This window comes from Echeneis naucrates, chromosome 15, assembly GCF_900963305.1.
Source record: "Echeneis naucrates chromosome 15, fEcheNa1.1, whole genome shotgun sequence".
In the NCBI taxonomy this organism is placed as follows: Eukaryota; Metazoa; Chordata; class Actinopteri; order Carangiformes; family Echeneidae; genus Echeneis; species Echeneis naucrates.
In genome coordinates this window covers 20,038,908-20,052,146 of record NC_042525.1, presented here as the reverse complement: position 1 = coordinate 20,052,146, position 13,239 = coordinate 20,038,908, and the positions used below count along the sequence as shown (strand labels likewise).

The 13,239-nt window shown below is 41.3% G+C and overlaps 1 protein-coding gene across 3 annotated transcripts in view; it reads right to left on the bottom strand.

The window, feature by feature from the left end:
• hspa12a (heat shock protein 12A) overlaps positions 1-5,473 on the bottom strand; it is a 63,763-nt gene extending 58,290 nt beyond the window's left edge. For all 3 annotated transcript variants that reach the window (XM_029521013.1, XM_029521015.1, XM_029521014.1), the window contains exon 1: positions 5,202-5,473. In XM_029521013.1, coding sequence (XP_029376873.1) covers positions 5,202-5,244 — 43 coding nt within the window. In that variant the 5' untranslated portion in view covers positions 5,245-5,473. The remainder of the gene's footprint in view (positions 1-5,201) is intronic.
• Between the last annotated feature and the right edge of the window lie 7,766 nt (positions 5,474-13,239).

Below are 13,239 nucleotides of genomic sequence, written 5' to 3'. Positions count from 1 at the left end.
AATGCATAAAAAGTATATTATTTATATATCTACCATATTCAGATTGACCCCTGACACTAGAACTGTGATTTATACAATGCTGCTGGTATTATGTCAATATCTTTCCTTCTATTTTTGCATAAAACTGCACATCACACACAGAAAATAAAGCACTCTAATTTATTAACATGAGCCCTGAAATGAAAACTTTCAAAGTTAACCTTGCAAATGACTAATCCCATTATAAATAACAAGAAAAGAAGAAAGAAAGACGAAGATGTTGCAGGGACTAGAAGGCTGGTATGACTTATTGACTCAAAGGGTTAAACTGATTAACTATAGTGAATGAACTATATATTATGAACTATATATTATGAACCAATATGGGCGGAAAATACTGTGATATTATTTATTGTTATTGTTGAACAAATCCTGTCTAAAAATGCTTTTTAAAAAATGTATATTCTAACTGCAATGTTCTGCATTGTACTCCAGGTAGAGACTTACTCTCTTATTACACCAGTCAACAACACTATTCTACGCTTGTTCTTTCTTTTCATAAAACACAATCACCTTGAAGCAACATTTGTTTATCTGATCCAGTGGATACAAAACGAAGCATTTTAGGTTTAAATTGTGGCCATTTTTGTCATTAAACCAAAGAGGAATAACATTGAAACGTTATGGGGCAACAGAATGGGCCAGGCGCTGAGCAGTTACAGGACTGATGGCGAATTGTGTGCCTGCTGCCAAATTGAAATGAGTCATCCAGTTAATAGTGGTATTTATTTAAGTAGTGTCATTTCACACTTATAGTGAGATTTTTACAGTTGGCAACATGAGCAACAATGACCAGGTTGTTTCTAATTTACCTGAATTGCAGTTATTGGTGTTTGTGAATGGTTCTATGTCAACTATATTACTTGGCACAAATTTCTCACTCTGCGTGTTATACACTGATGAACAGAGATGTGATCCAGCTCCAGCGACTCCCTGTGGCTCTGAGCTTCTCAATGGTTTCACTGACATCTAGAAGTGAATTGTCTCAATCTACTTGAGTTTGACTGAGCACTGATGGAAATATTCTCCAAATGTAACTGAATCATGCCAATCAGCTTTGCCTACAAGTGGTGACACAACATGAAGAATTAAATCACAAGTATTATAGTCCTACACTTGAAAGTTTCAACTTCCTCTGCTGTTGTTTGGTTGGATTGCTTTTGGTGATCAATCAGCCATTTCCTGTTTACAATGTCATCAGCATCCTCAATGTACATGAAGGCCATGCGATATAAATTTTTACTTGTGTTTGCCTTGATGCAGGCTATTTCTGATAAAGAGCTTAAACTGTTTTTTGGTCACAGATAGTTTTTAAGTTTTTTGCAGGAGTCACACATGGTAGCAAACTTAATTGATGTTTAGGGAATCCTGTGACAGACAGAATTGCACACACACTCCTAACCTCAGGGCTTGGCCCAAAATATTATTAAATACATGACCTCATAAGAGAGACAAAAAAAACAACAACAAAAAATAAAACCCAAAGTAGTCAAGGTTGTTTGCTCGTAATATTTTCAATTTGTGATATTGCGCACAAGCACCTCCAGAAGCAGTGATTAACTTCAACAGGAGTAAACCTTGACCATGTAAACAAGGCCCAATCATAGGCGTGCTCACTTACGCAAATGGCACTGTTCCAAATCTGCTCAACTGGAATATAGGATTACAATATTATAAAAGGTGCAAGTGCAAGAATTCTCCACCTTTAATCCTACCGCCATGATGCTGTATCTTCCTATCTGACATCTCCTTTTAATCATCTTTGTGAGGTCTTCCCTTAGCTGTATATGCTTGTAGACAGAGTCCTTACACTCAATAGAATGTTTCATTACCCAATAAACACTTTCAATGCAAAGTGTTTTCATATGTTGACACATTATGCCATTTACTTAAAAATGTGAAATTTGACTCTCAGAAAATCTTCAGAAACCCCAGACTTTTGCAAATTCATAAAACAAACATAAACTTAGTTTAAAAATCACTTTGTATTCAGACACTTTCCTCAGTAAAATTTTGAACCCTCTTTAGCAGTTTTCACAACATCCTGTCTTGATTATTTTCTGCTGTTCTTCACTGTAGGTCCTCTGAGGATTTGTCAGAATGGAGGGGGACTTTCAGCAAACAGACATATTAACATCTTTCTGGAAATGCCTGATTGGGTTCCCATCAGGACTCTGGTTCTGCCAATCAGGACAGTAACTGAAGAACCTCCTACTCGAGGTTTCTCCTTCTCAACACAGAATCTCTAGAGCTCAGCCAGAGTGACAATTGGAATCTCGGTTACATCTCCAACCAAGACCTTTCTCCCTGATGTCTCAATCCTGCTCCAGCATTTGTGGGGTAATTGTTCCAAACTCCTTCAACGCAAGAATTATGAGATTACCGTGGTCTGCTAATCTTTTAAAATTTCTTTGTTTCTCTTCCCAGGCTGATCTTTGACACAATCCAGTCTCTGAGCTCTGTAGCAGCTCCTCCCTCCCCATTCTACTGCTTTGATCTGCATTGTCAGCTTTGAGACCTGATACGGACAGGTGTAAGCCTGTCCACATCAGGTCCATTAAGTGTTTTTTCCTTTGCAAGTAATTTGCTAAATATTGCTTAAATTTAGCTTCCACATTGTCATTAAGGGAAAATAAAAGCAGATTGTTGGGGGGGCATTGTTTTCCTTATTTTAACCATAGACTGCAATAAAACAAAATGCAAGAAGTGAGGCAGTTTGAAGATTTTCTGAAAGAAGTATTATCAAAAGAATACTGCATTGTTTGGTGTGCTTTCTAAACAAGAAGTATTCTGGGATAGCCACAACATGGTCAGTGGATTAAAACAGCATCAAACAATTTGGATGCACTCTCAACTAAGCCCTGGTCCGAAGTGCACAGAAAGGGATTGTCAAACCTATCCAACCTTTAAAAAACAGCCCTGAAGGATTTTAAAGCACATTTCATCCTCTTCAGGCAGAACTAAATTTAGTTCCAGGAACTCACTGCCAAAGAGTATGGAGAATGAATGTACAAGATGCTTCTTTACCACCTGCTGTAGAAAAAACCAAGATTAAGTCATTTTTGTTTTCAACACAAGTTAACTAGACAAAGGGCTACTGTGACATTGAATTAACTGCCCTTTCATGCACGCGTGTTCTCCAAGGATATCTAATTGAAATGATCATGAACAAAGGGCCAGATTTATCCTCAGTGTCCTATCCTCACTGTAAAAGGGAAGGTAAAAATAAATTAGGTTGTTGAGTTCCAAAGTGACTTATTCAACAAAAAATGGGAAATGGTTTAAAACCCTTAAAATATTATGCAAATCACAAGACCAAATGCTTTGTCAGGAAAATCAGTAACTAGCTGACCACTCAAAACAACTGTATCAAGAGTGTGACCACTTAGGTTTATCAAGTTCGGTTTTATTTTTATAAAACATAGAAGCAGCAATTTTAGCTTAAGTCACACAAAATCTGATCTTTAGCTTCCATCCCTGCTGGACCTCATCAGGTCCCTATGGCAGTCTATCAGTTTCAATTACATATTGGCGGAGCATTTCCAAAATCTCTAATGAGGAAAGAAGGAAGAAAAATTGCTCGCAAAGAAAAACAACTGAGGTCAAACCAGGGCTGGGCAATAGAAATGTGTTATGTTTATGATAGAAAAATAAGACATGGTCGATAGAACTCATTCCATCCATGTTTTGACAGACAAGACAAACAGCCAATGATAATAGGAATAGCACCGTGCCGAGCCAGTCATGCAGATAGAATAGAGTTACAGCCACGTCAGGCTAGGTTGACACACACATAGAGAGAGTAGGTGATGCAGCCGGACTAAACGTAAGCACACATGCTTATGTTTTGGCCACCAGTGCGTTAGGAGTGAGAGCAAAATAAGTGAAAATGGCAGAATGACAGTGTCCCCGAAGAAGACACCCTAACAGACACAGCCCAAGGCTCAAAAGACGAGGACATTGTTGAGAAGAAATGGCTGAGGAATTCAGTAATGTGGGGATATTTTGGCTATTTAAAGTCTGACAAGAAACAGAGTAGTGTGCACAGCAAATTGTGTCGAGCTTTTGACTGGTTAGAATTGAGATGTTAGTTTATTTTATAATCATTTTATTAATTTGAAATACAGTTCTCCAAGGTCTGTAGTAAATTTCACATGTCTAACAAATGACAGAAAATATTACTATTAATGTGGTATCTTCACATCTCACATAGGAGTAAAAAGAAACCTTTAAACTCGACAGAAGTAGTTAATTGATTTATACCATGATATATCGACTATCGACAGAGGATTTTGTTCCATATGGCCCAGCCTTAGGGCAAACACATCATTGTAGTTAATGAACACTTTCACAGCTCTGCGGAAGTGCATCCATGGGCCACTATCACCTCAGCGCAGGATGTGAAATCATGATGTAGAAATCTTTCAATCAAAGCGACTCTAGTTCATGTCTAACTGCACAGCAACAATATTAAGAGTAACAGATATTGCACGATGATTTGCAATTCGACGTTTTTGTTTGGAACAATTAGAAACTAGAAAATATGAGGAATCCCGGATGAGGTCTGCCATTACAGGATGTCCCAGACGAAGAAAAAGGTCCTATCAGGAAAGGGCCGCGGTTGGACGTCCTGTCCGGCCTCTGGGCTGCTGACTAACACTGCGTTACCTGAGGACATGGTGCAGACTTTTTGCTGCATTGACTCACAGCTGCGATGGGGCGGGCCATGTGACCAAACTCTGCGGCGATGTGACAGAGCAGTACGTGCGCCGCATCTTACTACAAGGGGGCAGGTACACCGAGCTCCGCCATCGGCTAGAACAAGTCATATTCCCGAGCTTCAACCCCTGGGCACGGCGGTGAGAAGAGAAGGGCTCGGTACACGGCGTTAGGCGAGGTCCCCTGTACTGCGGCTGTCCTGGGAAAGCCCGAACAGCCTCCATACACTGCAGTGTGTCGGGGGGGGGGGGACATTTTAGACTGAAATACATCGCAATGGATCACCGTCCGGTGTCCGCAGCCATTATCTGAGCCGTAAAACAAAGTAATGTCCCTTCAGTGCGTGCGAACGCATCCTACGGACGACTGCACTAAACAAGACAAGCTCATTAAACTGCTCAAAACCACAGCCGGCCGATTTGGATATCACCAGGCGAGCTTACCTGTTATTATCTTCTCTGTCGCCGTCTGTTTCTCTGTCATCATAACCCGCAGTTTCACCTCCTCCCGAGCCTTCTCTCCGATACAGCTACACCAGGCAATTTTTCCTGATTTACCAGGCACACCGGGCGGAAAAGGAAAACATTGACACGCCGCTAATTCGCCGACTTCTGCAACTTCGCCGCACCGCTGTGCGCCTATCTGAAAGCCCTCTAAGGAGAAAGGCTGGGTTCGTCGGGGAGTTTCGGAATAGGGCGGCAAGCGAGTGCGAACGTAGGAGGTGTTGGAACCCAGACTGCTGTTTCTGCTGTCTGCGGCTGCTCATTCCGCCCCTCCCATCACAGCATGGCCGTCCTGGCTCGAAGTTCTGCCACTGCCCAGTCTGCAGTTTCCCGCGGGGCCACTGAGCCCGCCACAGCGACGCAAAGAAAACCTTTGTGAACGAGTTTAACAAAATAACCTCATTTATCAGTAAAGTCACCGGACAGGGTACTGAAGCACTGCATCTGGTAATCTTATTTTTAGTAAAGAGATACATCCTAAAGAAAGCTAGTGCAGTCTCTGGGAAATCTGCTGGGTAATCTTTCCATTCACATTTCACTCCAGCCTTCTATCAAGCATATAGAGATTTATTTTTTTTTCACCCATGGTAGTGGCGAGGCCAATTAACTTGTGTTCACCCAATGAAACGCAGAAATTATTGCTGAAGGTTGGGTGAGAGCTCACACAGCAAGTCTTTTGTCTAATATTCAGAAAATCATGAAGAACAATGGTAGAGCTGTTATTATTTTCCACAATCATTTAACGTCTGACTGACATCATTTGGCTGGTTCATAGTAGAATGACTTTACCACAGTTTCGATGGGATTACCAAGAGGGCAATTCAAGCAGATAAGATGGCGCTGATGAGCTCACTGAAGGTCATTTGCTTTCTATTAGCTAATAATCATTCTGTTTGGGAACATGCAGCACCAAAGTAAAATATCACAGGATATGATAAATGTCTGTGACTACAAACTGAATATTGAAGCAATCATGACTCTGAAAATAGACTATGCACATGCAGGCAATTTGTCTCAGTGTGACTCAGCAAAAAATCCCATCTCGTTGGAGCTTCTTTGGGAAATCAGGTGAAGCAGTCATTCACCTCTAAAGGCTCACATCATTGTACAGATGCATCTTGTACAGGGATGCATCTGTAAAAAATTAAAAAGCCTAATTTGAAGACTGATCTTTAACATTTGCTAGATAATAATAAATTAAACAATAACCTTTCATTATTACAAAAATCCACTCAAGATGATTCAAGTGAGTCACACACCTGCATATGTACACGCATAAATGTGCATGCATGTGCCAGTCTGTCTTATGCACACATATTTACACATACAAAAGGAACATCAATAATATAAGTAATAAAATTGTCTTGAGTATACTAATGATAGTCTTTTGGTCATTGACTAAGCCTGTGCAGGAATCCCATTCCATCTCCGGTTCTGGCCTCTGAAATTGCGCATCTATATAATTGCCCTTCTGGAGAATTGAATTCAGGCCTTAGAACTGTCCACAAAGCCTTGTCATTCTTGTTCAGATTGGTACCAGCATCCACCTGCACTGCTGGGTAATGCCAGAGAATAAGATCATCATGCATAAACACTGCAGATGGAGGTTGATGGTAAGTGTAAGATGAAGGACATCTTTGACAATATACTATCTGGCAAAGAAACTTTGACATGTGTACTGGATGTTGATCCAGTCAACATCCTAACTCACAGCCATCTTATAGATCAAACACTGGTTAACCCAAACTTATTATATTAAACAAGAAACAGTAATGGCATTGCTGTGATTATCACTGTCATGGTATAGCAAGGAGGTTCTCTGTTTTTACCCAAGTTCAAGTTCTTTCTGTGTGGAGTTTGCATGTTTTCCCTGTCCTCTGCAAGCCCCTGGTTTTGGTTTCTAAATTTTTTTTTAATAAAAATACTCAATCCTCATCTCGGGATGAATATTTTTTTTTCTTCTGTGGCATTTGTTTTTTATTAAAGTAAACATTTGGGCAATTAGTCGTGTTACAAACAAATATCATACAAGAACAAAAGTGTTAATTTCAAGACAACGATCTTGACCCCAGATCGCGACCCCAGACTTGGTCAAGTCAAGTAATTAGAATACACATAAATGCTGCCACAGTCCACCCCAACTATGAGAAAATTGTGCGGAGTTCATGATTGTTGCTACTGGTTGTCTACTCTAGATGTAATTTTGATTCAGCTCTGTATTTACAAGGAACCAAAATGGCATGAAACAAATTTGGATTAAAGTAATCTAATTTCCACCTCCAGCGTCAGTGTCTGTAACCCCAGGGTCCAGTTGCAATTTTTTTTTTTCTGGGACCTGAGATTGTGTATGAACCAAAGCATTATTACATTACATTGTTTGCACTGACTGGCTTTCCGTGTTTGTTGATAATTAAATACAATCTAAAAAGAAAATGGCATAAACAGCGAATTAAATGGCAAGGAGGACCATACAGTTACAGTTCTACTGACCATTGGTCTGTGTCCCACCAAACTGTCAAATTAATCTGCAATAATACAATGACAATCTGTGGGAGAAAAACAATAGACAAAAAGAAATATACCCTACTGAATTCTGCATCATATGCCAGTCTGTTCATATCCTTTTATAGTGATGCACATTGATGTACATTTTCAGATATTTTTGGTCTGCTGTCCACAGCACATGCTTCAGATTCATGAAAAACAAGACAATTCTGTCTGAGGTTATGTTTGTGGTTTTTGTTATCATTTGTTTTCTTTTCTTGTTCTATTTTGGTGTGTGTCTCACAGAGTTCCACTTCCTGCTGTTGTGTGTTTCCTGCTCCTGTGATTTCTGGTTCTTGTTATCACTGTTTTTCATTTCCTGTTTTAGTTTTGTATGTGTGCCTAACCTCTCCTCTTGTAACAGATTTCTATTTCTTGCCATCAAGGTTTCCACTCCTGGGATTTCTGGTCCTTGTTATCATTGCTTTTCATTTCCTGCTTGAGTTTGGTATGTGTGCCTAACCTCTACTCTTGTTACAGATTTTTATTTCTTTCCATCATGTGTCCCTCTCTCCTGTGACTGGTGACCCTACCCCTAATGTGTTGTGCCTGTGTCTAACTCTGTTGTTCTCCTAGCTGCCCTCCTCTTCCTGTGTCCTGTGCCAGTTCATCTTGGTCTCTGTGATCCTATTATGCTTCTGGCCAGTTTCAATTTTGATAATGCTTCAGCCTTCCTTCACTGTTAGGAATCTTGGAGTCATTTTTGACCAGGACATGTCATTTTTCCCTTACATGAGACAAGTCTCTAGAACAGCTTTCTTATTGCAAAAATATCCTGTCTCAAGAAGGAAAAATTAGTGCACACATTTTTTACATCCAGACTGGACTACTGTAATTTATTACTGTCAGGATGAACAAATGTCTGAAAGGCCTTCATTTAATTCAGAATGTTGTTACAGGAATATTAACAGGAGCTAGAAAAAGTGATCACATAGTTCATACAAATTCATCATGGAATTTAAAATCCTTCTCCTAACATCCATCCATCAATTCATCTTCATCTTCATCTGCTACTGGCCTCTACCCTGCCAGTGGCTGGAAAACACTTGTGGAAGTGGGCTTTGTGAGTAATGATGCTCACAGGTCTCCGGTATCTATAGTAGTTTGAGCGGAAGCTTTGAACGGAGCATGAGCTGGGTGGTGTTTCTCTCTGAGGATGTCCTACGCTTTTATCCTGGGTGTATATAGTGTCCATGGAGGGAAGACCAAAGCCAGTGACCATTTTCTGCAGTTTTCCGCTGATCTCCTCTCAGCCAGGGTGGTGTTAGCATAACACACTGTAATGCTGCTGGTGAGGATGCCTTAAATGAGTCCTCTGTAGTCTTGACTTGAGGGCTGATGTTAAAGTCCAGTCAATGTCTACTGAGCTCTTTTCTCTGTTGTAACTTAAACACGGACTCTGATGGCATAGAGTACAGGTCAAATCAGATCTCTCCTCTAGTTTGCCTGTTGGAGTTGACAGTTTAACGTCAGATGTTTTTCAGAGACGTTTAAATTGAACCCGACTGAACTATGGTTTGCATTAAGGCCCAGAGTATTTTGAAGAAAATTTGGCTCGTGTTGTCATTAATACATGATGCTCACTCAGTACACATTATGATCCATCCATCCATCCATCCTCACCTGCTTATCTGGGGTTGGGACGTGGGGTAGCAGCTTCAGCAAGGAAGTCCAGACTTCTCTTCATATCAACCAGCGCTGACTGGTGGATCCCAATGTGTTCCCAGGCCAGACTGGAGATATAATATTTCCGCCTGGTCCTTGGTGTGCCCTGGGGCCTCCTCTCAGCTGGACATGCCTGGAACACCTCCCAAGGGAGGCGCCCAGGAGGCATCGTACCCGGTCATACACCTTCTCCAAGTCCACAAAACACATGTAGAGTGGAAGGGCATACTAGCAGACTCCCTCCAGGATCCCCACGAGGGTGAAGAGCTGGTCCGTTGTTCCTTCTTCATTTGGACCACTTCCTTGGCAACCACTGTCCACCACAGTGTCTTAGGATTGCTGCCCCTTGAGGCACCCAGGACCTTGGGAGTATCCCCTCATCTGCTTGGCACATCGTGTCTTGAGCAACTTCAGAGAAAAAAAGAGTCAAACCCCTATCGAGGACCATGGTTCTAGAACCTTGGCTGTGTGTGGAGGCAAGCCCCACCAGATCCAACTGGTAGCACTCCACCCAGCTACTAGGCACTCATACACAGTCTCCAGATGGGGGACCTGGGCTCCCACCGGGCAGGGTCTTCTTGCTCCTTCCTCTGTTTTTCATGGTGTGGTTGTGGACCATTCTTTGTCTGGCTCCTCGCCTGAGACCAATTTGCCATGGGAGACCCTACCAGGAGCCTGAAGCTCTAGATAACATAGATCCCAGGTTCACAGGGACATGCAAACCTCTCCACCACATTAAGGTGATGGTCCCCAAAGAGGCACATTATCATGCAATAACTAAATGAGAAAATTTTGAAACAGTTCAACTGTCCGCATCTCATTCACTGACAGTTTATTGTAAACTGAGGTGAGTTGATTAAGATTTCCTGAAATTATAGTTCAACAGCTTCACAATGTAAACCAATTAGCTGTCCTTTATTTTATGGATGATATTGTTTGTATGGTGTAAATGTTCTTATGTCCTAATAACTCACACAGCCAAGAGGGAAGAGCTCATTTTCAAAAGTTCAAGAGATGCTAATTTGTGCTTTACAATCAAAATGATTTTGAGAGCTGTGCAGTCTAACACACACATTTTGTTATAACTTATTCCCACACTAGTAAGTAATATAGTTGAATTAGCACATCCTTTATCCTTCAAACTATGACCTTTTAAAAGTTGAACAAGCTTGCATGAAAATGCACGCGGAGAATGAAGCATAGCATGTCAAATTGATCAACCTCGAGGCTCGCTCTAAGCATCAAAATATCAGAATTATGCCCTGCCTGAAAAGATCGAAAACTGATGCCCTGTTGAGTTTCTGTCAAGGTTTATCCCTGAGCTGCTAGGTGCTAACAATTTCCCTTGCTCAGTTGTGGTGGATCGCGCCCACCGTCTCGGGAAGCAGCCTTTGGAGGGAAATGCATGGCCAAGCGCAATGAATGCCCGGGTTCATCACTTTAAAATCAACAAGTGGATACTACAGCTTGTCCGCCAACAATATCCCCTTGTTCCCCTTTCCCTATTTTCCGATAGAGGTGATAAAACAGCGGCAGGCTTTCAATAAGGCCCGGAAGAAGCTTAAGGAGGCTGGGGCCAAGGTCAGTTTCATCTATCCAGCTCAGCTCAGGGTCACCATGGACGACTCTGAAAAGGTGTTTTCTTCACCACAGAAAGCCGGGGTGTTTGCAGAGACTGTATGCTGAACACTACACGTCGCTTGGTGCACACTTTCTGAACCCATGCAAAACCCCACACAGGTGCATTAAAAGCAATTGCTGCTTGTACTGTGGCCAGGCTGGCCATTTAATCCTTCTAAACTGAAGATTCCTATTGTCCACCAGGACCTTTTGCTTATTTTAACTATTCAGTAAGTGCTTTTGCCCATTTTTCCAGAACACTTAGAACCTTTGATATCTAGCAGTCTCCCAGTCCCCTGTCGAAAAAATCTATTAATGTTTAACAACGAAGGAGCGGATTCTGCTATTTCTGGCATGAGTGGAATTATCATAATGACCCTATATTTGCTATGAAGCACAATTCTCAGCTTTCAGAAACTGCTGGAATTTCTCAGATAGAGCAAACATTTGCGAATTTGTGGTAATTTGGAGTGCGGTGGCCACTGGTGACAGACTCAGCTTAGAAGGGTATGCTCTACAGTTGGGGGAGACATACTGTTGAGTGAAGTCACCTATTTGTCTCCCTCAAGGACAATGTCAAATGGTACCGTTGTGTGGCTTGGCCAATCCACTGCTGTGTCAGGTGTGGATGAGAGCTTAATTTATTGGCAGGTGGTTATTAATTGGTTATAAATTTTGGCTTTAAGACTGCCCCTCTTGATTCCCCCTGGAGTCCAACACACTCAATGGTCAGCTCTTAGTCCATGTTAATGAGAAAACTGCTCCTGTTACTCTTTATTTGTCAGGTAACCATCAAGAAAAGCATTCGTTAACACATTATGGACTATCCACATTCTTCTTTGGTTCTTGGATATCCCTGGTTAAAGTTACACAACCCACAAATTGACTGGGCCACAGTAAAGGTAACTTCCTGGAGTAATTTGTTTCATTCTAACTGTCTTTCTTCAGCTGGCTCCTCTGTTTTGCCTGTGCCTAAGTCTGTCTCAGAGCCTCCAGACCTATTGTCAGTCCCTCCTGAATACCATGACCTGGCCCTGGTATTCAGTAAACACATTGACCTCCAGCCAGCATCCCCTCTTTCCTGTAGTTGTTTTGCTTGATTTCAGGATAGGAGACAGGTGTGCAGGAGCCAGGTAACCAGCTACCCATCATCAACTCTTACCAGATTGTAGACTCTGTTGAGTGAGTCATGTTCCAGCCAGTTTCCTTGATTAACATCTGCCGTGTTTGTACCAAGTTTGCAACTTGCCCTGTTTCTTTTGTGTTCCAGAGGATCAGCCTGGTTGCTTGCTCCTGTCTCCTGTTGCCCTGACCCGCCAGCCTTCCCTCAGCGCTGCACACATACTTGATCAGTTGCTTTGCAAAAGAAATTTGCCTTTTTTTTTTTTTTTTTTTTTAACCACAAACTGACCCCTACCTGGCCCTAATAAAATGCTATATGGAAAAGTTTGATTTAAAGACTGTTTTTTGTTTTCTCCACTTACATTGTTGGATATCTGTGGTTTTTTTTAGCCTGTATGAAGTCTTGATCAGTTTCCCTCGTCTCCCAACATCACTGCTCTTTAATTATAAATCATTCTCTCTTCAGGCATAGTCACTAACTATTTTAAACAGGCAGTGGTTCAACCAATTTTAAAGAAACCAAATCTGGATCCTACTAAACTAAAAAAAAGTTATAGGCCATTTTCAAAAGTGCTTTTTCTATCCAAATCCTGGAAAAAAAAGTGTCAGCCGATCGATTAACTGTCTTTCCCAATGACAATAGCATTTTAGTAATTTCCAGTCAGGTTCCTGTAAAATGCACTCCAATGCCTTAGTTAAAGTCTCTTGTGATATCACAATGGCTGCAGAGTCTGGCCAGTACACTATCCTAGTTTTATTAGATTTCATTGTAGCATTTGCTGCAGTTGATCAGAATATTCTGATAAACAGACACTTCAGGACACTTTTCAAATCAAATCAAATCAAATCAGATTTATTTGTATAGCGCCAAATCATAACAAAGTTACATCAAGGCACTTTACATATAGAGCAGGTCTAGACCAAACTCTTTATAAATTTATTTAAAGAGACCCAACAGATCCCCCAATGAGCAAGCACTTGGCAACAGTGGCAAGGAAAAACTTCCTTTAAGAGGCAGAAACCTCGA